Raw genomic sequence first — 20,153 nt, 5'->3', positions numbered from 1 at the left:
CATATACCTCCCAGGGTCGCCCTACCGAGCACTGACCTACGGATCACTCGTCCTGTGATTGGCGGTATTGAAACGCCTAGCTACCCCATGCTGTGCTGGCACCTTACAAGCGCGCTCGAACAGCTGAACTCTGGGCTTTGGGTTCACCGCCTTTCCCACTCGGCAAGGATTGACCATCCCATTTGAGAGCGACGTTCAGCCGAGCTCCCCTCGCGCAGCCATTGCGGTGAGTCCTCTCGGCCAGTGGCGGCGAAGGGGGTGCCGCAGATAAGGGATTCGTCGTCTGAACCACAGCCCCCAGCGTTCGCTGCGCAGTCCCTCAGTGCCCGGCGTATGCCGCGCCATCTGCATACCACTTGGCGAAATTACACATCGACTGCGCGAAGATCAGCGTTCTGTATCAAACGCAGCTGCGAGCACTCACCAGATGTTCGGATCGGGGACGGACTCAGGACCACACGCAAACATGATCTCGTCCGTATGAAGAAAAACAGAGAAAAATACATTAGTGATACCGCGGTACAAACATTCGACAGAAGGTATCCAAGTTCGCGAGACTGAACGAATAGGAGAGGAAATGAGACTCAATATGTACATAATCCGAGCTCTACATCACAAACCGTCCACGGGAACGGCCTTCGTGGACGATGGTCCACCAGGAAGATGCGCTGGAGGTTTCTCGGATAGTCCTCCGTTCGCGAGACGCGACATGCCGGAAGACGATAAGGTCGAGGGCAGCGGTGGGAGCAGTGCCCCCGGCCCAGACAAGCTCGACGGCCCCGCAGAGGGCCCGCCGCCGCCGCCGATCCCAGCACCAATGGGCGCGATGTTCCCGCTCTCTGGCATGGGGAAGCCTTCCATCTTCGGGAGCCCCTTGCCCAGCCTTGGTGACGACGGTCGTGCTCTCGACAATGTCTTCATACCTGGGCTACCGCTGAGACGAGGGCTATGTGTCATGAGCGGGGGTGGAGACATTGGCATTCCCGGATGTCCTAAGCCTAGCCCTCGACCCGATTGAGAGCCTCTTGTTGGAGAGCGCATCGAGCCCGCGAACGAAGATGGCTGGGGGCTACCAGGCGGGGGGTTACCGTACGGAGGCGAGCCAAAAGGGCTGTGGAAGGACGGCGTCGATGACGGTTGGGGCATGCGCGAACTTGACGGTCGCTGGCTGCCAGATCCGGAGCCTCCTGGAGGCATTCCAGATGGAGAAGGTGCATGAGAAGCCGACGGCGGACGGCCGACGCTGCCATCGTCGGCGGCTGCCGACCACGAGCCGCGGCGGGAGGAGGGCATGGACGGAGGAGGATTGCCGAGCATACCGCGCGGCGAGCCAGGACGACTGTCTAGCAGCGGCTGCGACGGGCCCATAGTAAAGGGCAAGCGTTCGTGCGGGCCGGGGGGCGGAGGTCCTGAGGGCCCGGGAGCTCTACCACGGTCACGTTCGCGCTCGCGCTGCATCTCCGTGGGCGCCGCGTCGTCGTTTCCTCTCCAGAATGCAGACATTCGCGGAGAAGCCGTGGTGTGGGACCTTTGCGAAGAAGCGGTCAACTCGATGAGTTCGGTGGGTGCACCAGAACGAGGACGGCGGGGCTCTATCTCGCGGCCTCCGTGGGGGCTACGCGTCGGGTTCGGTGCGGGTCCGTTAACGGCGCCAGACGGGAGCCCGGACATGGGGGGTCCCTGCGGGACACTCCCTGGTCCGGTCTGGGATGTAGGGTGATGATGTCGTACATGGTGGTGGTGGTGGTGGTGAAGGTGATGGTGTGGCCCATGGGCAGCTGGGGCTGGTGCGTTGTTGTGAGCGTGCGTGTGGGTATGTTGGTGAGCGGGGAGTCGCGGCTGGCCATGCGCGATGTGATACGCTCGTTCCGCCTGGTCGCGTTCCAAATCCCGCTGAGCACGCTCCCGCTCGGCGCGCTCACGATGGCTCAGCGCCTCGCTCATCCGATCTCTGTCCCTATCTCTGTCCCGCTCTCGCTCTCTTTCACGCCCCTCCACCTCGCCGTTGAGTCGAGACAACTCCTTCCCAGGCCCCATGTGCACGCCTGTCGATGGCCCTGTCCACCCATTGGGCTTTGATCCTGAAAATCCAGGAGGTATCGGCCCACCTCCCATGCTTGTAGGTATCCCCGAACTATCTCCCACGCCATTACTGAGCGGAACGGGGGAGATGGACCGCCTCATGAGCGTGCTCGGGCCCGGGCCTGCGCCGAATTGTGGTTGCATATGTGACGGGTGTGGGGGCATGCCGGGCGGGGGACGCATGCCCATAGCGATTTCTTGGTCTATCTGCATTTGTGCATGGGATAGGTGGGGGAGCGTTCCGGGAGGTGCGGAATGATGGTGGGGAAGACGTGGCGGAGGGGCACCGAAACCCTGTACAAACCCTTGCGGCTGCAAGTGTTGCTGGTGGAAAGGGGGCGCGAATCTACCGCCGGCAGGTCCCTCGAGGATTTGCATACCCATTGCGTACGGATCCATCCCGGGAGGTGGAAGCCCTCCCAAGACGCTGTTCATCAACCCAGGCCCGCCACGATGTGGGTCAAACCCAGCTGCCGCGCGCCGATGTTGGAAGAACAGGTCAAGATCTTGAACGATCTCTCCAGGTGAAAGTGACGAGATCTGTGGGTAAACCAAAGAACTGGAGGGTAGCGGTTCCCTCTTGTGCTGGTAGCGCTTCGACAGAGGCAATGCGGCTTCCGGGATACCGAATGGACTCGACTTAACGATCTCACGAAGGGTAGGGGCAGGAGGAACTTCGGCAGGTGGTAAGGGAAAGCGACGAGCTACCGTAAACGCATTAGTAACGTAGGAGCAGCTTCAATGGATGACCACGTACTAGGTTGCGGACGCTCGAGAGCCCGTCGCTCGCGCTCCAGCCTGCGTCGTTTACTATTTGTCTCCGAGATCATATCTGTCTGGAGCTCATTACGGGCGTCCTAAAGGAGACATTCAGGGACGAGTAATCCAAGGACCAAAAAATTGCCATACCTTCCACCAACTCCATACGCCTTCTTCGTCAAGTCTGCGACGCTTTGTTACATTGGCGGCTTCAAAGTCGCGTCTGTGGGACGCAAGCTCCAGACGCTTATCCCTCCGCTTCGACAGTTCCGCGTGAAGGTGCAACAGCTCCGGATGATTCCCTGCAGCGCGCAACACCGCGATATATGCGTTCAGACTCCACGCATACACACAGCAAATACCACAACGCACCATCCGCAATCAAGCCCTCCTCCCATGCGAGTGTGTCCATCTTTTCCACGTACAAGCGCTCTCTTAGCAGAGCGAACTTCAGTTCAATGGTCGCCAGAACATCAAGAGCCTCCGCCCGGTGTGCGGGTTGCATGTCCGAGTCCAGATCGAGCTCCGGCGTCGCGACGTCCATATCCTCACCGTCCGCGTTCTCACCGTCCGGCCCATCCGCCTGGTCACCGTCGAGGTCGGCTTCGCCAGCGTCCGCGGCCGCTGCGACGCGTGAACGTCGTGCTCGAGTTCGCGCCTTCCCCTTCCGCGACCTCGGGGCTCTGCTCCCAGATGGCTTGCGCTCCGGCTCGGGTTCAGCCTCACGTTCAGACGCCGGATCTTGCTCTGGCTCGGCTTCGGCAGACGGATACCGGGAGGACACTCGCGATGCTGATGGTGTGGATGGCTGGGAGGAAGAGGGGGATGCTGCCTGTATGAGACTTGAACCCGCCATGATAGAGGATACTGCGACCGCGACGGGGGACATGACTATGGCCGGAGGCGCGTCGACCTCCATCGTTATGTCCAGGTCTGGCTCCGCCGGATCTACAGCGCCCTCGGCGGGGGTGACCGCCTCAGTCGTCAGAGGCTCGTCCCCTTCAAGCGCGTCGGGGTCATCAGCGGCCGCATCCGGGTCGTCTTCGTAGTCCTCGGCGTCGGAGACGTCCTTGGGGGCTTCTGCTGCGTCTGGAAGATCGTCTTCATACGCTTCTTCCTCCTCCACGTTGTCGTTCTCGTCGTCGGATAGGTCAGGTGACGCCGCCACCTTGGGCGTCCGATCGCCGTTCGCGTCGGGCGCGTCGAGGCCAGCTTCGTCGGCATAGTCCTCGTCCTCGCCAGAGATATCGCCGCTGTTGTCCTTGCGGATGCGGTGGGGGGCAGTATCGTCAAAATACTCACCATCATCCTCGGGCGGGTCGTCGTCGTCGTTGTCCCCCGCCTCGTTGTCGCTGAGCGCGCGGGACTTCCCAGGGGAGGCACCGTCCTCGTCGGGATTAGACTCCTTATCCTGGTCGTCGTCTTCCTCCTCCTCCATGGCCTTCGCCGGGCCTGCCTGTTCCTCCTCCTCTTCCTCCTCTTCGACCAGGTCCGTGCGCCAGTTGGCCTTGTCCTTCTTCTCCGATTTCTTCTGTTTGTACGCCCAGTCCCACATTGGGGCTGGTACTATGCGGTCGGAGCGCGGGCCCTTTCTGCGTTTGGAGCTGCGGGATGTATCGTCGTCATTTGTGCGACTGTCGTTGTCCTGCTCATCCTCGGTGAGCTCTGAGAGCTCTGAGCCGCTGTCGAGACCGGCAGCCCCGCTGTGGTTGGAGTTGTTGGAATGTTGCGAGCGTTGTTCTTCTGGAGGGGGAGGAGATGGGGACGGGGAGCTCAGCGATTCCAGGGACGCTGTGGAGGCCGGCATCGTCGGCGACGGCGACGACGACAAACAAGGAGGAGGGCAAGTCGGATCGGTGGCCTTCGGTGGCGTGGATGTAGTCGGCAATTGCCGGATACATAGAGTTTAACGGGCGCTAAACATGCGGCCGCGCTCGAGCTCACCGTCTCTCGCAGTGAGCAACCTCTTCCGGACAATGGTCTCCGCCGACAACCTCAACTTCGACTGCCTTGAACTCATATTCGCGTATCTTTCTGGGAATGACTTAGTGTCTGTCTCGCTGGTCAGCCGGTCGTTCCTTGCTGCTGCGATCCCGCGAGTGTACAAGACATTAACCTTCGGCTTGAATCAAGCGAAGCGTTATCCATCGGTACGCCTTGGATGCTATGATGCATGAGAAAACCAGCTCACCAACCTCCGGTTAGATTGTATCTCCGTTTGCTGCGGTTATAGGACACTCGAATTTGGCATCGCACGTCAGGCACATTGGTTCGCACATCCATCGCCGTACTCCACGTTGCCTTGTTCAATCGCGACACAGACATACGTGCAATACCGACCGTGAAGTTCTCCCCTCAACCCAAATTTCTTGACGACTGCGCTCGTACCCTGGCACTATGCAAGAACCTCGGCTCCTTCACATGCACGTTAGACATGATGCCCTCGTTTCTACCCGCCTTGCAAAACAAAGAGGGCTTAGAGTGCCTACGCTTCAACGGGAACCTCACCGCCGATCAGTCAGAAGAGCTCGTAAAGCTCTCGGGGCTGCGTGAGCTCACCATCGACAGCTGCTCCTGGAACGTCGTGGACGTATTTCCTAGGTGGATGGATGTCTTGCGCCCAACCCTCATGTCCCTCACTCTCAATGTGAGTTGGCGCGGAACGCATATCTCATGCTATGTGCTAATGTCTGCCTATAGTCGATACATACTCTCAGCATGGAGATGCTGGACATCATTTTGCCGAGCTTACCGCATTTGACGCGTCTCCATGTAATAAACTGCACCAAAGTCGATCACACGGCAATGCTACGGGTGATATCTCATACCCCCAATCTTGAGAGTTTGGCGTTTACGAGCTATGTAAGTCTTTCCAACCGCATATATGCATGTATCTACCGTCGCCTCACCTACTTTGCTGCTAACTAGGAATCATCTCGTCCACTTCCCCCGGTGATATCGCCCTTGCCACGCCTTCGCCATCTTGCGCTAGATACCCAATACGCACCCACACCTGCGAATAACACGCCCGCCTTCTGGACGACCATGATCGACTTCACGCGTACTTGGTCCTGCCCGCTCAAGTCGCTCACGCTGCGGCTGTCGGATAGAGTCAGTCTGGGCGATACGTTCGTCACCAACATCATAGACTCGCACCACGCCACGCTCAACCACCTCGCGATCCTCAATTGTACACTGTCGAAGGAGAGCGTGGAGAGAATCTGTATACAATGCACGGAGCTGGAGCGGTTCGCGCTCAGCATCCCCGCGAAGGACTCGGTGAGCACCACCACATAGCACGCCCTTTTTTCGCGTTCTCACACGATGCTCCGCGCGCAGTACGCCTTCGCCGTGGCCGCCGCACATGCGAAGCGCCTACACACAGTGACCGAAGTCGGAGACCTGCACTCTTCGCACAGCCCTCGCCCGCCGCTCACTCGGCTGGACATCCGCACGATTATGACTCACCAGCCAAGCATCGAGCGGATCGTCGCGGACGGACGTATCTGGACGGTGCGTGCCGTATACTCCCAAATGCCGTGTCACGAACTTAACGTCAGTGACGTCTCCGTAGGCGACGCGCCTTCCGCAGTTCCGTGAGGACGACTTCGATATAGCGGTGGTGAAGAAGAAGACCAGATCTTCATATCACTGGTTCATGCCGCCCTCGTCGGCGTTCTGAATATGTACGTTAGGTGCATCGAGCGATTAATCTAGGGGTCATATTGTTCACCGTCTCAGAAGAGCCGGCGACGACCGCGCGCGTCCTTGATCCTTGTAAGCCACTTTTCGCTACACTCGGACAGGTAATGCCCGATCTGCGTGAACGGCCGCCGCATGTTCGTGCGAGTCAGCGCGTCGGTCGTCTCCGCGCAGCTGTTTACAATCACTCAGCCGGTTCTGCAAGAATGAGTAGTAGAGTATATGCCATGTTGAAATTCTCACATCTGAGTGCCAAAAGACATGTCTTCGAAGTTCGTGGTGTTAAGTCCAGAACCCCCTCGAGAAAATGACGAGAGGTCGCGGTGGTAAGCGGCTCTTATGGAAAAAAGACGCAAGATACAGAGTTGAGTACACTATGAACCACAACAACATGACGAAATAGATTAAACACTTGTGTAAATGTCAGGGCTTTGTATGCATAGTACCGACAAGTTGAAATGACCGACGTTGGAGGGCTAAGGACCTCTAGGTTAAATCAATAACCTCGTCATCATCCGAAGACGGAATATGAATCGGCGACATCTCTCGCTTGACAGCTTTCTTCGCTCTCTTTGCTGCCCTTGCTTCCTCTACTCGTCGCTGCATCATCTGGAGTTGCTCCTGTGCAATAGCATGTTTAGTCGATAGACGGAGCGGACGGCAGAGCTATCGCACCTCGAGGAACTGCATGTCGTCGTCGTCGTCGTCGTCGTCGTCCGCATCGTCCGCGGCCTCCGGTTTGACGACACCTACTGGCGGTGTATGACGGCGTTTTCGGCTACTACTACTAGGCCCGGCGCGGTTAAGTTCATCTTGTAAGGGCCGCTTATTTTGAGCAACGGAACTTCCAGGGAGGGGAGCGATCCCGTTCGCTTGCAGAAGCTCTACCAATAGGTATCAGAGAAGGAGTAGCATTACAATTCATGAAACGCACCCAACGGCCGGTAACGGAACTTAAATGTGGCGAAGGGTTCCTTGTCAACTCCATGACCTGTCCAAGACTCAGCAGGTGTGACCTCCTGAGGCTGCCCGAGGCTATAACCCAGTCGCAGTCGATGCAGTTAGATATGCTTCAAGCCGATCAAGTCTTGTTCCTCACGCAACCGCATGCACTCCTGCCTTCTTGCTTCTTTCATGTACTGACCCGATTTCAGGCACATGTCTCCCGCGGAAGTTCGTCTTATTCTTCGTATAGCGCTGCACCCGCCTCATTTGAACGTGTATGGTGCCGAGATCTCCGCTCACGTCGGAATGGAGAAGGGCATCGTCGTCTGGTGCGTATTTAAGATCGGTATACTCAAACAATCTACGGAACCAAACATGGACTGACCTGTGAGAACCAATGGAGCAAATAGGAATGGGCGCAGACTGTCTGAAGTTTCTATTGCTCCTCTACAATACTCCGTCTTTTTGTTTTCATGCGCGAACACTTCCACTTTGCGGCCGTCCATGAATATGTCCACTCGCATGGTAGTTGAGGATGAATCATCGCCCCAATGGACGATAAATGTCTACTTAATCAAAACCGTGGCTCAACGTACGATCTTGCGAGCCACCAACGTGCCAAAAAAGTGGAAGGTTCGACACTACCTTTCCTTCTTCGCTAGGTATCCAACAGCTGATGGTCCTTTCGTCCTCCATGCGTACGTCGTAGGTCTCCAGTTCTTTGCCATCACAGTTGACATGCGCAGAGTAGCCGTTCAGTTCAAGAGGCATGCTAGCGACAACGAAGCAGTACAGAGAGCGGCTTGATAGGGTCTCGCTGTTGGGAACGCCCAGTGTACGTGGTACAAGCGAGAGGAGCGAACAAAGTCGCGTCTGAAAGGGTGCCACACCCACCCACGTAAAGGCAGATCCAGATCGGGGAAGGGCGGTACCTCTAGCGCCCGCTCGTTCCTTTCTGTGAGGTCACATTGTAAGCGGACCCAGAGCGTTCAAGCTTCCTGGGTAACGTGAAAACGCAGGTAACATAGATGTTATGTGGTGGCGTGAACTAGTGATGACGTGAACGGATGGCGGAAGGCAGACAGAGATAGCAGGAGTGCACTTGAGGATGGAGACCATAGCAAGACAACAAGCGTAGATATTGACGAAGAGCCATGCAGAAACACCCCAAAAAATGGGTCAGGTCAAGTCGATGACCTCAGAGCTTGAGGAGGGATGTACGCGGATGGGAGAAGTTTCCCGCTTGAAGGTCGTACCGGCTCTTTGCGCAGCCTTCGCGTCCGCAATGCGCTTCTGTAGAAGTACCAATTGCGCCTGAACATATGTAGTTCAGATTGAGGCGAGTGAGGTACACGAAAAAATCTACCTCTAGAGAATTGACGTCCTCCGCGGCGCTGAAGTGCGTGTCGTCATCGGCATGCTCGACCTTGGGCGCGTCCTCTGATTTGATTGCCTCTACGCGCACGCGTTTCTGGTCGTGCTGACTAGCGTCGCTACCGCTGGCCTGAGAGTCTGAGGCTCGCTTTTTCCCTTTCAAGGATTGTGAAGGCAAAGGCGGCGAAAACCGAAGCGGTACAATGCCGTTCGCTTTCAGAAGTTCTACACACAGCCTTGAGCCAGACCGCCACGGCATTCGGACCAGCGCAACGCACCTAACGGTCTATAGCAGAATGTGAACGTCGCGAAAGGCTCTTTCTCTACTTTGGTCCATTTGAACAAGCCATCAGACTCTCCAAGCTCCTCTGGATCTCCAAAGCTAGTAGCCGATAAATCAGGTAGCTCGTTACCGGCGTGGACGGCTGCTTCGTATGGCGCTTGCGACTTACGATACTGCATGGACACCGGCCTTCTTGCTCTTCTCGTGCATCGCTCCAATTTCCGGTACCGCTCTCCCGAGGCCCGGGTAGGGCACGCGCGATCTGGGCTTGCCCGCACTACATGTCAATGACATGGTTACGCGGATGGTTCCTAGCTCTTCGTTGGGCCCGGCGCATACAAGGCTCTCGTCGTCTATGAAAGTGGGATGATGAGAGATGTGTCCCCAGAGTGGGCTACCACGCACCTGTGAGAACCAACGGAGCGAAGATGAACGGCCGTTTGCGCCCTCCTGTCTCATATACCCCATCGCAGAAGCCCGTGATTGCCGCACGGTGCTCCAAAGAGTCTACCAGGCGGCCGTCCATGTACGTATCGACGGCCATGTGCGTTTTTGCGGACGAATCTTCCCACTTCACGATTAATCTCTGGTGGAGATTGTCAGCGGTGATTTTATGAATAGCCCGCTAATTTTCAATGCATGAGCATGGAAAATACATTACCTTCCCTTCCTCGCTTGCAATCCAGCAGGTTGCGGTGCTGTCCCCATTTTGTACGTCATACGCTTCGAGTTCTTCGTCGTCACAGCTTATATACACGGAGTATCCATTGACCTGGAGACGTGGCATCCTTGCCAGACCGCGCGGGGTTTAACGAGCCGGCAAAACTCCTGAGCGCTGTTTGGAGGATTTTGACTTTCAGACTCCCAGGGGCTGAAGGAAAGCAGTAGGTGTTCTCGGATGCGGCGAGGAATCCACAGAGTAGCAGAAAAGTCGGCAGGAGTGGGTGTGAGTTCGGAGTACTGGCTTCAAGCTACATAAAGCTGGGCCCGATACTCGACGATCGACATCGGAGAACGCAATCTACCAGCGGATCGATCTGAGATCCCGAACGCGCCCACCACAAGGCACACTTTTGCTATGTACATAGAAATCTAACTGGCGGATCCATATCAAATTTGCTGTAACCTAAACATTAAACTGGAGGGGGTATGGAAACGAAAACACATTATGCAGGAAAGACGTAGGGTGTTCGGGAGGTATGAGAGGCGCAAAGGCTCAACAGCGATAACAATAAACCCAACAACAGAAGAACCCGGAGAAGAAATGGCGTGAACGGCATCACACAACCAGCTCGGACACGAGAGGGAAGGAGGGCGCGTCACGTCAGATCGATGACCTCGTCGCTGATTGAGGACGGGACGATGATGGGGGACGTCTCCCGCTTCACAATGGTCTTGGTCCTCTTCGCAGCTTGCGCGTCTGCTAGGCGTTTCTGAATCATAGCGAGTTGTTCCTATACGATGTTAATGTTAGCACGCGCATAAATAGACATGAAGAAACATACTTGGAGGAACACAACATCGTCCTCGGCGTCATCGTCATCGTCTTCATCAAACTCGGGCTTGACCACACTATGCCCGCGCGCACGTTTACTGCTGGGGCCTGCGCCGAGGTCATCATCCGGAACGTCAAGAGATCGCTTCTTGCCCTTCTTGTCCTGGGGAGGAAGCGGCACGATACCGTTCGCTCTCAGGAGTTCTGAGAAACGCGTAAACTCTTAAGTTGGAGCTTCAACTTACATGAGGGAGGAAACGTACCTAGCGGTCTGTATCGGAACTTGAAGATCGCAAATGGCTCCTTTTCAAGTCCGACTGCCGTGCAAGACTTCACGACTTCAGCCGCCTTGACTTCTCCGAAACTAGGTGGGCGAGGGTTTGCTAAGGTCACCGCCGGACGAAAAGCACTTTTAAACAAGGACTTACGAAACTGCATGCACGCCCGCCTTCTTGCTCTTCTCGTGTACAGCTCCAATTTCCGCCACCTTGTACCCAGGGTGAGGTACATCGGTAATGAGAAAGCTTTGAGCACGCGTCATGGTGATGCGGATGGAGCCAAGCTCCTCATCCACTTTGGATGACACCAGGATATCGTCTAGTGCACCGCGACTTCATTTAAGCCACCGCATATTGAGAAATGAAAGCACACTTACCGGTGAGAATCAATGGCGAGAACACGAACGGTCGTTCCTGGCCTGCGGTGTAGAGACTCTTGCAACGACCCTCGGCTTGGTCGTAAAATGCCGAGCTACACACATGACGGCCGTCAACATACCCGTCGATTTTCGCCGTCGTCGCAGCAGCTTCTTCACCCCAGTGAAGCGTGAACGTCTGATGGAGAGTGTCAGCGTGAAGTTGTATCCGTATCCTGAACTGAGCGGCGCCCTCCATCGAAATGTAACTACGAACCTTTCCCTCCTCGCTAGAAATCCAGCACGTTACGGTCTTGGCGTCTTCTTTCTGAACATCGTACGTTTCGAGCTCCACGCCATCGCAGCATAGATGTGCGGTGAACCCTTCCAAGTTGAGTTTCATGGTCTTCGCGGAGGTGCGGGTCCGGCTTGAGTCAATGATGCAGTATGAGAAGGAGGTAGAGGTCTGCTTGAGCGGTGGCAAGCGCAACTCGAGCAGTTTATATAGCACAGTCGCGCACCAAGCGGGAAGGTGAGTGGACGAGGCGAAGCCTGGACTTATGCAAGGGCGCTTTGCAATGCCAGCGTGTGAAAGTCTCCGCCGATCACAGATCGGGGAAGCTTATCTGAGCCTATGGTGCATCTCATTCTGAACAGCTACCTCCTCTCCCTGTCGCACAGAACACCCGACGAAACACTCAAAGGCAGCATAATGACGACCCTATCGCTCAAGATCGAGTTCAGCGGTGGCCTCGAGCTGCTCTTCGCAAACGAACGCTCACACCGCATCACGCTCCCTGCTCTCGTCCCCGCCGCGCAGGGGCAAACCGCGGTCGAGGATAGTGACGCGCCCAAGAAGCCCGTCGACCTCGAATATCTCGTGTTCTGGCTGCGGGATAACCTCTTGAAGGAGCGTGTGGAGCTGTTTATCGAGAACGGGACAGTGTGCGTGCCGCAGGCGCGTCCGGGGTGGTAGCAGCTTAGACTGATATTTGGGATGCCCAACTCTCAGACGGCCGGGCATCCTGGTCTTAGTCAACGACGCAGACTGGGAGTTGGAGGGCGAAGGCGAATACCAGCTCAAGGACGGCGACGAGATCGTCTTCATCTCGACCTTGCACGGCGGCTAGCCTCAAAGACTCATGATCAGTTGCTCTATCAGAGGTGTGTGGTTATCAATCTGCAGCAGGACTGGGCTTGACATTGACTGAGTTTGTGCTCTTCCAGGATCTGTTATCCTACACCAAACTCGCGATGCGCAAGACAATCCTCCCGGTCCTGCACGTCGCTGTGCCCAAGACCATCATGTCTCCCGCACATGCTTGCTCACGGAGGAACCTACTATACAGTAGCACACAGCTCCCAGCGAGTGATGAGGAGAGGGGTCTGCATGTATTCGTAGGATGGAATACGAGCCGAATATGCACAGTATTAAATAAACAATCACGCACTGGGTCCCGCTCCTTTCGACGCGGACGAGCCATCTGCGCCCGCGCCCCCCGACGGCCCGCCCTTCCCAAACCACCCGCCAAACCACCCGCCCTTGACACCGCCCTGCGCGCCCGCACTCGCATGCACCTGCGCCTCGAGCTTCTCGAGCTTGTCCGCCTCCTCCGCCGCGCGCAGGCGCGCCTCGAACCCGGCGCGCTGCAGGACGCGCTCCTGCTCGGCCGCGTTCGCGGCCTCCTTCTGATGCTTCATCTGGCCGTACCACCACGAGCCGCCGACGACGGCGACGATCGTGAGGCCCTGCATGAGCACGCGCACGCGCAGCCAGTTGTTGAGCGACGCGCTGTCGCGCCGCCGCAGCTTCGCGCCCGCGACGATGAGCGACACGGTCGTAAGGCCCGCCACTGTGCGTGATCAGGATCGTGAGAGGGAAAGGGATCGAGTATGGGGTAGAGTGACGTACAGACGGGCACGAACGGGTTCTCCTTGAACTTGCGCTCAAACTTCCCGCCCCATGATTCGATGGGGATGCCGTTTGCGTCCACCGCAAAGGCAGGATTAGGCGTAGGCTCAGCACTCATGTTGAAAGTGTCGACAACTAGGAGAGTCGTGCCGCTGAAGGTTTAGAGCAAGCACCGTAGGAAGTTGTGGAGCGGACAGTCAGAGATTACTCAGCCACTGCCGGGACGGGTTGTGTTGCTCAGTTGGTCGGAAGCCACCAGTGTGCGGGAAGACGTTCGCTGGACAGAGAGGACGTCGCCGACGCCGTGTGCAAGACGGTTTGGCGAGACTGGAGATGGCGGAGTGTCGAGGACATCTGGGGTCGGAGCGCTCGGGCGCCTACGCCCCCACGAGGCTACCAAACCAAAGGGCGCAGCCTGATGCAGTAGAGAGTTCTTGCTATATCGGGCAAGTCTTGTGAGAATGCAAATACGAGCATACAGCAAATAACACGATCATATGTGCTACATAAAACTGCTTAAACAAGTAAAAGACAACGGCGAAACCGCCAGACACTCGCAAGCACTCGGGAGCACTTGGGAGCGCTCCCAAACCCCAGGAATGCTCGCACCCCTTCAAGGCGACTGCCCCGTTTGAAAATACACCCATGTACACCTGCGTGCTCGCAGCAATATAAGTACATTTCAAAAAAAAAAATGATAACTATTCTCATTCGAGCTTACCCGAAACAGTCGGACACAACATCTACGATGAAAGCAAACAGTATTTTATTGCGGCGTACTGATACAAGATGCATACAGTAGACTAGATATAAGTAGTACAAATCGACAACACTAACCTCGCGAGGGAAGGGGCGACACACGCTGGAATGCCACGCGATCGGGAATACCTCCAGTAGTACTATTCATGCCACACGAGAAAGCAATGGGGGCGGCGTGCTAGTTCCGGCCTACTAGCCGCATCGGCCAGTAGCCTCGGGACCTCGAGTATATTTATGGTCATCCGTGCCTACACACAATTCGAGACGTAGTTTTACAAGCGGTCGAGCGATGAGTACAACAACTCTAGTACACAAGCCCATTCTACGTTAGGAGCAAACGACACCGCGAAGACCCGTGGCCGATCGCTATAGACTGGCAGCCTTGGAGCGACCTTCTATGATACTCTTGACGATGGGTGCCGTGGCCTTCCTCGTCGCGTCCACGTTCTTCTGCTTCCACACCCGTGCGCGGAAGCCTGAATTGAAACCCTTGTGCACGCCGAAATCGGGGAACTTCTTCCTCTCCAGCTGCAGCTCCTCGCACTCCTCCAGCCCGTCGAACAACACGTCCGCGAGGTCCTTGTCGTCGCGCACGACGTACATCTGTTCCCGGCGGTGCTTCCCCCGCCCGCTCTTCCCCGCCTTCTCCTCGTCGCGGAACGACGTAAGGATGCCCAAGACGGTGAGCTCTCGGTCGGCCATGTATTGCTCTGTTTGCGACCAGAAATCCGCATGGCGCGGGAGCCACGACTTGAAGCCGATCGGGACGGTCGAGAGGCCGACGAGCACTTCCTTGGAGGGCGCCAGAGCGGGGATGAGGGCGTACTCCTTGTAGTCCCTCCGTAGCAGATCGAGCGAGTTTAGGTGCGCAACAGACGCTTTCTTCTCTTGCAACGACGTGTGCAGCTCCTGGATGTGTGGCATCCCGTCCGGGGCTCCGGCGGTGAACCCAGCCGCCTCGACAGTGTTGTTATGGGAAACTGACGCCAAGGGAAGCAAGAACGATGCAGCCCAACGATCCGCATCCTCCGCCTTTCCGCCAGGCTTCAGCCCACTGGTGTCGATGAGGACGCTGCACAGAAGGAGCGTCGCGAGCTCGGGCACCATCTGCTCCGGATGGTCCTCGAAGAGCCGCGTAACGAGCGACGCGCAACTCCCAGTCGGCACGACGATGATGCGCGGGTCCGCCGTGTCCGTGTACAGGCCCTCGTCCTCGTGGTGGTCGACGACCGCGACGACGCGCGCGTCCGGGTTCTCCCGCGTGAACCGCGTCTGCAGGCGATTGTGGTCGACGAGCGCGAAGCGCACAGACGGGAAGGGGTGTGCCGTGGGCACGTCGTCCACGCAAAGGATGTCCGCGTCCGCTTCGAGGCGCGCGAGCGCGAGCGCGTGCTCGTTCTCCGCGCGCAGATGGAGGTCCCCGCGGGGCGTCTGTGTAAGCGGCACCGCGGGCGTGCCTTGTACCTTCGCGGCGTACCACGCGTAGGCGATCGCGCTCGCAATCGAGTCGAGATCTGGGGGGACCTAAGTGAGCTGTGGGTTGCGCGCGCGAAGGTGCTGGGTGCTTGCCGCCGGCCTCGTTGCCCATGACCACTGTCCAGTCACGTCCGTTTCCGGCTTTCACTGCATCTAGGTATGCTGCCTTGGTCTCCCGCAGGTGCTGCGACAGAGTGCTGCTTGACGAAGCCATAGCCACCGTAGAATGACCGCGTAAAGGTCTAGCGATCCACGTTGAGCATTGCGCTATGCCTTGCAGAGCATGTACCCTCACATATGGGAGGCAAGGAATGCGCGAATGCGAAAGCAGAGAGATTTGGTTGCGGAGAGGAGTGGTGCTCGTGGCCCTGGTCGAAGGAGCATATGAGGCAAGCGCTCGTTGACCTCATTCTTTTCAGTACGTCGGGCGCTCCCCCGCGCGCGGTGGGTCCAAAATTCAAATACTGTACCCGCCAGACGTTAGGCGAAGCGATGGACCCCTAGGCTAGGGGTTAGACGAGCGTCTACACCCGAAAAGGAAGGTCGTATACTATATAAGGCAGGTGACCTGCCATATATGGTAATCGACCGAGGCCTCGGGGACAGGGGACGTCGCCTAACGTCTGGCGGGTACAGTACGATATTACAATCACAGCTGAATACAGAGATGATCTACTGGTACATAGAAAGGTGAGAATATACGTGACAATAAGTACTGCTACATATAGCTAGCCCAAGTAAGTAATTTGAGGGACTCAACGCCGCCGGGAATGGATATGCGGAAGAGAAGGAACGAGGAAAAGAGGGAATGGATGTTACGGGTCAAAAATGCGCCTGGATAAATGCGTTATGCCACTCGACGTCGAATGAGTCGTCGACAACGAGCGAGAGCTGCTCCTGCCGTAGCCGAGCGAGGAAGTCAACGGGCTCCGACGCTTCGTGCACCAGCGGCATGGCGATCTCGAAACCGTACGCCTTAGCGCCAAGCTGCTTGACGATCGGAAAGGCTAGGGTGTGGAAGCGTGGGTTATAGGCAAGTCATTGCAGAGTGGAAGAAGCACTTACGTGGGAACCGCAAAGCCTTTACCGCAGCCCAATCCCTGCGTATGGTTCCTGGACTACGAAGTAGAACAGGTCTTGGACCAGAAAATAACGCCTCAAGTGACGGTAACGTCACCCCCACGTGGGGTCACTTTTGTGACCATTCCTCGGACCGAAGGGTCCCCGAAAGCCGAGTTTACACTTGCTTGTACAGTTCTCACGGTTCGAGTTCGAATCGTTGCGAGGCGACGATCCTCCTCTTTATCTCTTACCGTCATGCCGCCGCCACCGTGCACCGTGTCTACGTCGTCGCGTTTCTCACTCGCGGAGGGTACCTCGGCAGCCATGTCTTCAAGTAAGTTATCGTGTCTCCTTTGGCGCTATACATGTCTTACGATCAGCCTTGCCAGCGCTCAACGATGTTTCGCTGCCTGCTACGTCGGAGACTTCTGGACCGCGCGGATTGGGTACGTGCTTTGCCTATGGCAGAGGCTATCGCTGACGCGGTATACATCTAGGGCCCCGCGCAGCCTCAGATACAGGTTCTATAGTAGCAGGAGCAACCTCTGGTGGGTGCTGGTTCGTCAACGTGCGCGGTCTCCGCCGGGGCTCAGTGTGTTTGTAGAGAGCAGTGGTAGTCGACCTCTGGCCGCCAGCAGTGCGTCGCCGGTGCCGTGTAAGTTCTCAATTTCTCATCGCTGGGATATGTGCTTACATTTTCAACACCGAACCTCTCTTACCACGACGATAAAATGACGTTTTAATGACGATACATATACGACCCACTACGTTCTTTCACGCTGTACTCACTTCGCGCTCTATGCTTGACCCCACCGCCCGCCATCTCAGTCTTTGACGCGTTCTATGTGATTTGGGAGCTCGGCGCTTTGCGCCCGATGCCCCGTCGTGTCAGCGGTCAACATCTCGACATCATGTTTCAGTTCAAGGCCATTAAGCGGTCATACCTCTCCAGCGGTCTCGCTCAAGGTGGTGAGTTAATTGTGCGTTCGTCACTGGTCGATCTCGTTGCGTCGTTCAGTTATTGGCGGCCTGGCCAACTTCGCTCCCTTGCTCAAGTACATAATGTGCAAATTACTGTGAGGGATCGTCCCGAAGCTATCCTGCATCGGTTGAAGTGTCATGAGTGTACTGTGTGTCCTAGCGACCTCGAATATGTGTTTCAGACGTTAAGTGCTCCCAGGCACCGGTCGGCCGCTGCTGTACAAGACAGCAGGATTGTGGCTCCTGCTATGGCAGCCCCCAGTTCCCATCCAGATCCAGATCCAGAGGCACATCTTCAGGTACCTGGGGATGAACTGAAGTACGAAATAGTGGCAGAATGGCAGCGTGCTATGTCTCTAGAAGCTGTCCAAGACAAAGTTTGCGCAGTATGCGGCAGAGATACCCCCCCGAAGTCCATCGCGCTAGTGAATGCAGACAGCATAGATTTTTCTCTTCTATGCAACCCAGAATTACCAGTGCACGTGCTACCAACGACGTACAACCGGGCGGCGTACCACGGGGCCATCCTACACCCAAAAGGGATGACGACTTTGCACGAGAAGGGCGATGTACATATTTGTAAGGCATGCTTGCCTGAGTTGCAGGGCGGATGCGCACAGATGCCTAAATTCGCTCTCGCGAATTGGTTATACTATGGACACGATAGGGTACCTGCTAATGTAAAAGCTGCATTTTCAGGCGCAACTTATAGCGAACGCCTACTCGTTTCTCGAGCGCGGGCTAGCAAAATCTCGTACAAATTCAGTAAGCTCCCGGGGCATTACCTCGAGGGATCTCGCGATATGATTTCGCAGGGTTGCATCAAAGGCAATGTTGCTATACATCCCCAGGATGCTACACACCTCAACGACGTACTTCCTCCAGCAAGCGAAGTCATTCGCGACATGGTTTGCGCTGTCTTCGTCGGCGAGAAGAAACCCACTGCGGAGACGCTCGAGAGCCTGAAACCCGTATTAGTGCGGAAGTCGAGGCTGAAGTCGATGATCAGCTTCCTTCTCGAAAACAACCCGTGGTACGCACGCGAAGACGGATTCCAAGGATTTAGTCAGAGGAATATGGATGATTTGTTTGGCCCTGGTACCGCAGATGTTGAGCAAGGGGTACCCTGCTCGATGCAGATAGGTCATATTCAGCTGAACAATGCAGTAGCGGGAGCGACAGCCGGATATGTTCCTGGAGCGGACGATCAGTCACTGCTAGAGGACGACGGGACACTCATGGAAGCGGTCGGATATACTGAAAGCGATGATGCCCTGATGGACTTCCATGGATTGACGTTGAAGGCGATAGCGCACTGCATGAAAGGTGGAGGGTTTATCCAGTCGCAGGCAGGCTCGCGCTTTGTGCCGGACTTCCAGAACCCGCGCTTGCTGTCATGGTTGTTCCCGCATCTAGACCCCTGGGGTATCGGCGGGTTTTTTGAGCCACGCCGTCGCATCGCGCTCACATTGGATCAGCAACTAAGCTACATGCTGTCTGTACATGGCTCACCGTTCAGGCATGATCCAGATTTCGCCTTTGTGTACTACAACATTCGGCAGAAACGAGCCGTATTTGATTCTATCGCATTCCGAGTGCCTGCATCGCAACGTGACTATGTGACCGCCCAGATGATGAACGTGGATGTGCCTACTGTAGAAAAGCTGATTAAAAATTTCAAAATAAATCCACGATATCAGCCTGCCACCGAGGAGGAAACTGCGATCGTGAGACTGTTAACAAAGGTCAACACCGTCTCTCATGATCTGCCAGGATCCAACGGCTACAAAGTAATGTTGCGAAATCAGATACGTGCTCTTATAAATTATGAGGGGACGCCAACCTTGTTTGTTACGCTGAATCCTTCGGATAGAGACCACCCCCTGGTGAGGCTGTATGCTGGGGACGAGGTCGTAGTAGATGACGTTATGCGCGGAGAAGAGTATTCGTATTGGCAGCGCATGGTCATCGCTGCAGAAAATCCGTCAGCGTGTGCACGATTTTTCGACCAGATGATGAATCAATTCATAAAAGTTGTACTGCGTGCCGGGACCAAGAAGAGCGGTTTATTCGGTAAATGTAAGGCATATTTTGGCACGGTAGAAGCGCAGGGAAGAGGGACGTTACACTGTCATATGTTGATCTGGCTGGAGGGACATCCTTCGCCGCAGGAATTGCGTGACCGAATGGTGTCTTCCGAGAGCTACCGAGAGAAGATGTTTCGATGGCTAGAGGCGATCATCAAATGTGAGCTCCCTGAGACACACTCTGTAGTGGAAGAGCGGAAAGGCTGCCCTTTGCTTCGCCCGGAACGCAAAAAAGAAACTGGTAACCCGCTGTAAGTAACGGTGCGGTCGCCTTATCAAACCAGTGTGAGTTGCACAAAGTCTTGAGTATAGGCGTGATAGATGAGGATACATGAGGAGAACGGCGGCGCTGAGGCCCCGGAGTGGTGCTATACAGTCCCAGTCCAGCCACTACCCACGGGCGCCTAAGCGCCAGAGCCCGGCCGCGGCACTGCCACGGCCACCGAATCCTTACACCCTCCCTCTCCGGATTGACCCAATCCCTCGGATGAGTGATGATGAGCGGTTGACGACGACGAGCGCGTGCTGTGGCAGCGGATAGAGTGGGGGGATCGACGGGTAGCCGAGGGCGGCGAGCGCAGGGATGATGATGGCGCCGCCCT

General features: G+C 56.3%; 9 protein-coding genes across 9 annotated transcripts; 3 read left to right on the top strand and 6 right to left on the bottom strand.

Annotated features, from left to right (window-relative positions):
• Nucleotides 1–503: 503 nt before the first annotated feature.
• TRAVEDRAFT_74747 (uncharacterized protein) lies at nucleotides 504–4,648 on the bottom strand (the record flags this gene model as incomplete). Its single annotated transcript, XM_008045574.1, has 4 exons — nucleotides 504–2,786; nucleotides 2,840–2,939; nucleotides 2,992–3,143; nucleotides 3,214–4,648. The coding sequence occupies 4 exons, from the start codon at nucleotides 4,646–4,648 to the stop codon at nucleotides 613–615; spliced, it is 3,861 nt and encodes a 1,286-aa protein (XP_008043765.1). The 3' UTR covers nucleotides 504–612.
• Nucleotides 4,649–4,817: 169 nt separating this feature from the next.
• Nucleotides 4,818–6,441, top strand: TRAVEDRAFT_133123 (uncharacterized protein; the record flags this gene model as incomplete). The annotated part of the gene is made up of 6 exons (XM_008045573.1): nucleotides 4,818–4,991; nucleotides 5,047–5,110; nucleotides 5,163–5,488; nucleotides 5,542–5,703; nucleotides 5,770–6,120; nucleotides 6,181–6,441. The coding sequence occupies 6 exons, from the start codon at nucleotides 4,818–4,820 to the stop codon at nucleotides 6,439–6,441; spliced, it is 1,338 nt and encodes a 445-aa protein (XP_008043764.1).
• A 588-nt stretch (nucleotides 6,442–7,029) lies between these two features.
• On the bottom strand, nucleotides 7,030–8,259 carry TRAVEDRAFT_40106 (uncharacterized protein; the record flags this gene model as incomplete). Its single annotated transcript, XM_008045227.1, has 6 exons — nucleotides 7,030–7,164; nucleotides 7,219–7,425; nucleotides 7,535–7,568; nucleotides 7,643–7,814; nucleotides 7,874–8,054; nucleotides 8,134–8,259. 6 exons carry the CDS (start codon nucleotides 8,257–8,259, stop codon nucleotides 7,030–7,032), a joined length of 855 nt encoding a protein of 284 aa, XP_008043418.1.
• Nucleotides 8,260–8,584: 325 nt separating this feature from the next.
• Nucleotides 8,585–10,010, bottom strand: TRAVEDRAFT_31584 (uncharacterized protein). The gene is made up of 6 exons (XM_008045197.1): nucleotides 9,807–10,010; nucleotides 9,551–9,731; nucleotides 9,315–9,498; nucleotides 9,141–9,244; nucleotides 8,855–9,087; nucleotides 8,585–8,802 (listed from the first exon to the last, which is right to left on the bottom strand). The coding sequence occupies exons 1-6, from the start codon at nucleotides 9,930–9,932 to the stop codon at nucleotides 8,668–8,670; spliced, it is 963 nt and encodes a 320-aa protein (XP_008043388.1). The 5' UTR covers nucleotides 9,933–10,010; the 3' UTR covers nucleotides 8,585–8,667.
• A 233-nt stretch (nucleotides 10,011–10,243) lies between these two features.
• On the bottom strand, nucleotides 10,244–11,790 carry TRAVEDRAFT_60876 (uncharacterized protein). The gene is made up of 6 exons (XM_008045572.1): nucleotides 11,552–11,790; nucleotides 11,296–11,473; nucleotides 11,069–11,237; nucleotides 10,904–11,004; nucleotides 10,651–10,844; nucleotides 10,244–10,599 (listed from the first exon to the last, which is right to left on the bottom strand). The coding sequence occupies exons 1-6, from the start codon at nucleotides 11,675–11,677 to the stop codon at nucleotides 10,465–10,467; spliced, it is 903 nt and encodes a 300-aa protein (XP_008043763.1). The 5' UTR covers nucleotides 11,678–11,790; the 3' UTR covers nucleotides 10,244–10,464.
• Nucleotides 11,791–11,986: 196 nt separating this feature from the next.
• Nucleotides 11,987–12,404, top strand: TRAVEDRAFT_52539 (ubiquitin-like modifier 1; the record flags this gene model as incomplete). Its single annotated transcript, XM_008045286.1, has 2 exons — nucleotides 11,987–12,219; nucleotides 12,287–12,404. The coding sequence occupies 2 exons, from the start codon at nucleotides 11,987–11,989 to the stop codon at nucleotides 12,402–12,404; spliced, it is 351 nt and encodes a 116-aa protein (XP_008043477.1).
• Nucleotides 12,405–12,717: 313 nt separating this feature from the next.
• TRAVEDRAFT_133981 (uncharacterized protein) lies at nucleotides 12,718–13,304 on the bottom strand (the record flags this gene model as incomplete). Its single annotated transcript, XM_008045571.1, has 2 exons — nucleotides 12,718–13,127; nucleotides 13,187–13,304. The coding sequence occupies 2 exons, from the start codon at nucleotides 13,302–13,304 to the stop codon at nucleotides 12,718–12,720; spliced, it is 528 nt and encodes a 175-aa protein (XP_008043762.1).
• Nucleotides 13,305–14,116: 812 nt separating this feature from the next.
• On the bottom strand, nucleotides 14,117–15,751 carry TRAVEDRAFT_31580 (DHH phosphoesterase). Its single transcript, XM_008045196.1, has 3 exons — nucleotides 15,717–15,751; nucleotides 15,515–15,663; nucleotides 14,117–15,459 (listed from the first exon to the last, which is right to left on the bottom strand). Exons 2-3 carry the CDS (start codon nucleotides 15,633–15,635, stop codon nucleotides 14,312–14,314), a joined length of 1,269 nt encoding a protein of 422 aa, XP_008043387.1. The 5' UTR covers nucleotides 15,636–15,663; nucleotides 15,717–15,751; the 3' UTR covers nucleotides 14,117–14,311.
• Nucleotides 15,752–17,358: 1,607 nt separating this feature from the next.
• On the top strand, nucleotides 17,359–19,646 carry TRAVEDRAFT_23779 (uncharacterized protein; the record flags this gene model as incomplete). The annotated part of the gene is made up of 4 exons (XM_008045139.1): nucleotides 17,359–17,452; nucleotides 17,502–17,538; nucleotides 17,625–19,537; nucleotides 19,636–19,646. 4 exons carry the CDS (start codon nucleotides 17,359–17,361, stop codon nucleotides 19,644–19,646), a joined length of 2,055 nt encoding a protein of 684 aa, XP_008043330.1.
• Nucleotides 19,647–20,153: the final 507 nt, after the last annotated feature.

Source organism: Trametes versicolor, assembly GCF_000271585.1.
Source record: "Trametes versicolor FP-101664 SS1 unplaced genomic scaffold TRAVEscaffold_12, whole genome shotgun sequence".
Taxonomy (NCBI): domain Eukaryota; kingdom Fungi; phylum Basidiomycota; class Agaricomycetes; order Polyporales; family Polyporaceae; genus Trametes; species Trametes versicolor.
Note: the sequence above shows the minus strand (reverse complement) of the source record. Positions and strands in the feature narration are given on the sequence as shown.

Bases quoted from the DNA above. Each gene is read 5' to 3' on its own strand.
- TRAVEDRAFT_31584 (XM_008045197.1), bottom strand. From the start codon at position 9,932: ATGCCACGTCTCCAGGTCAATGGATACTCCGTGTATATAAGCTGTGAC. The intron at 9,732-9,806 runs GTAATGTATTTT...AATCTCCACCAG, and splicing joins TTGCAAGCGAGGAAGGGAAG to AGATTAATCGTGAAGTGGGA. The intron at 9,088-9,140 runs GTGCGTTGCGCT...GGCTGTGTGTAG, and splicing joins ATTCTGCTATAGACCGTTAG to AACTTCTGAAAGCGAACGGC.
- TRAVEDRAFT_60876 (XM_008045572.1), bottom strand. From the start codon at position 11,677: ATGAAACTCAACTTGGAAGGGTTCACCGCACATCTATGCTGCGATGGC. The intron at 11,238-11,295 runs GTAAGTGTGCTT...GCGGTGCACTAG, and splicing joins CTCGCCATTGATTCTCACCG to ACGATATCCTGGTGTCATCC. The intron at 10,600-10,650 runs GTATGTTTCTTC...AACATCGTATAG, and splicing joins ACGATGTTGTGTTCCTCCAA to GAACAACTCGCTATGATTCA.
- TRAVEDRAFT_31580 (XM_008045196.1), bottom strand. From the start codon at position 15,635: ATGGCTTCGTCAAGCAGCACTCTGTCGCAGCACCTGCGGGAGACCAAG. The intron at 15,460-15,514 runs GCAAGCACCCAG...AGGTCCCCCCAG, and splicing joins CATGGGCAACGAGGCCGGCG to ATCTCGACTCGATTGCGAGC.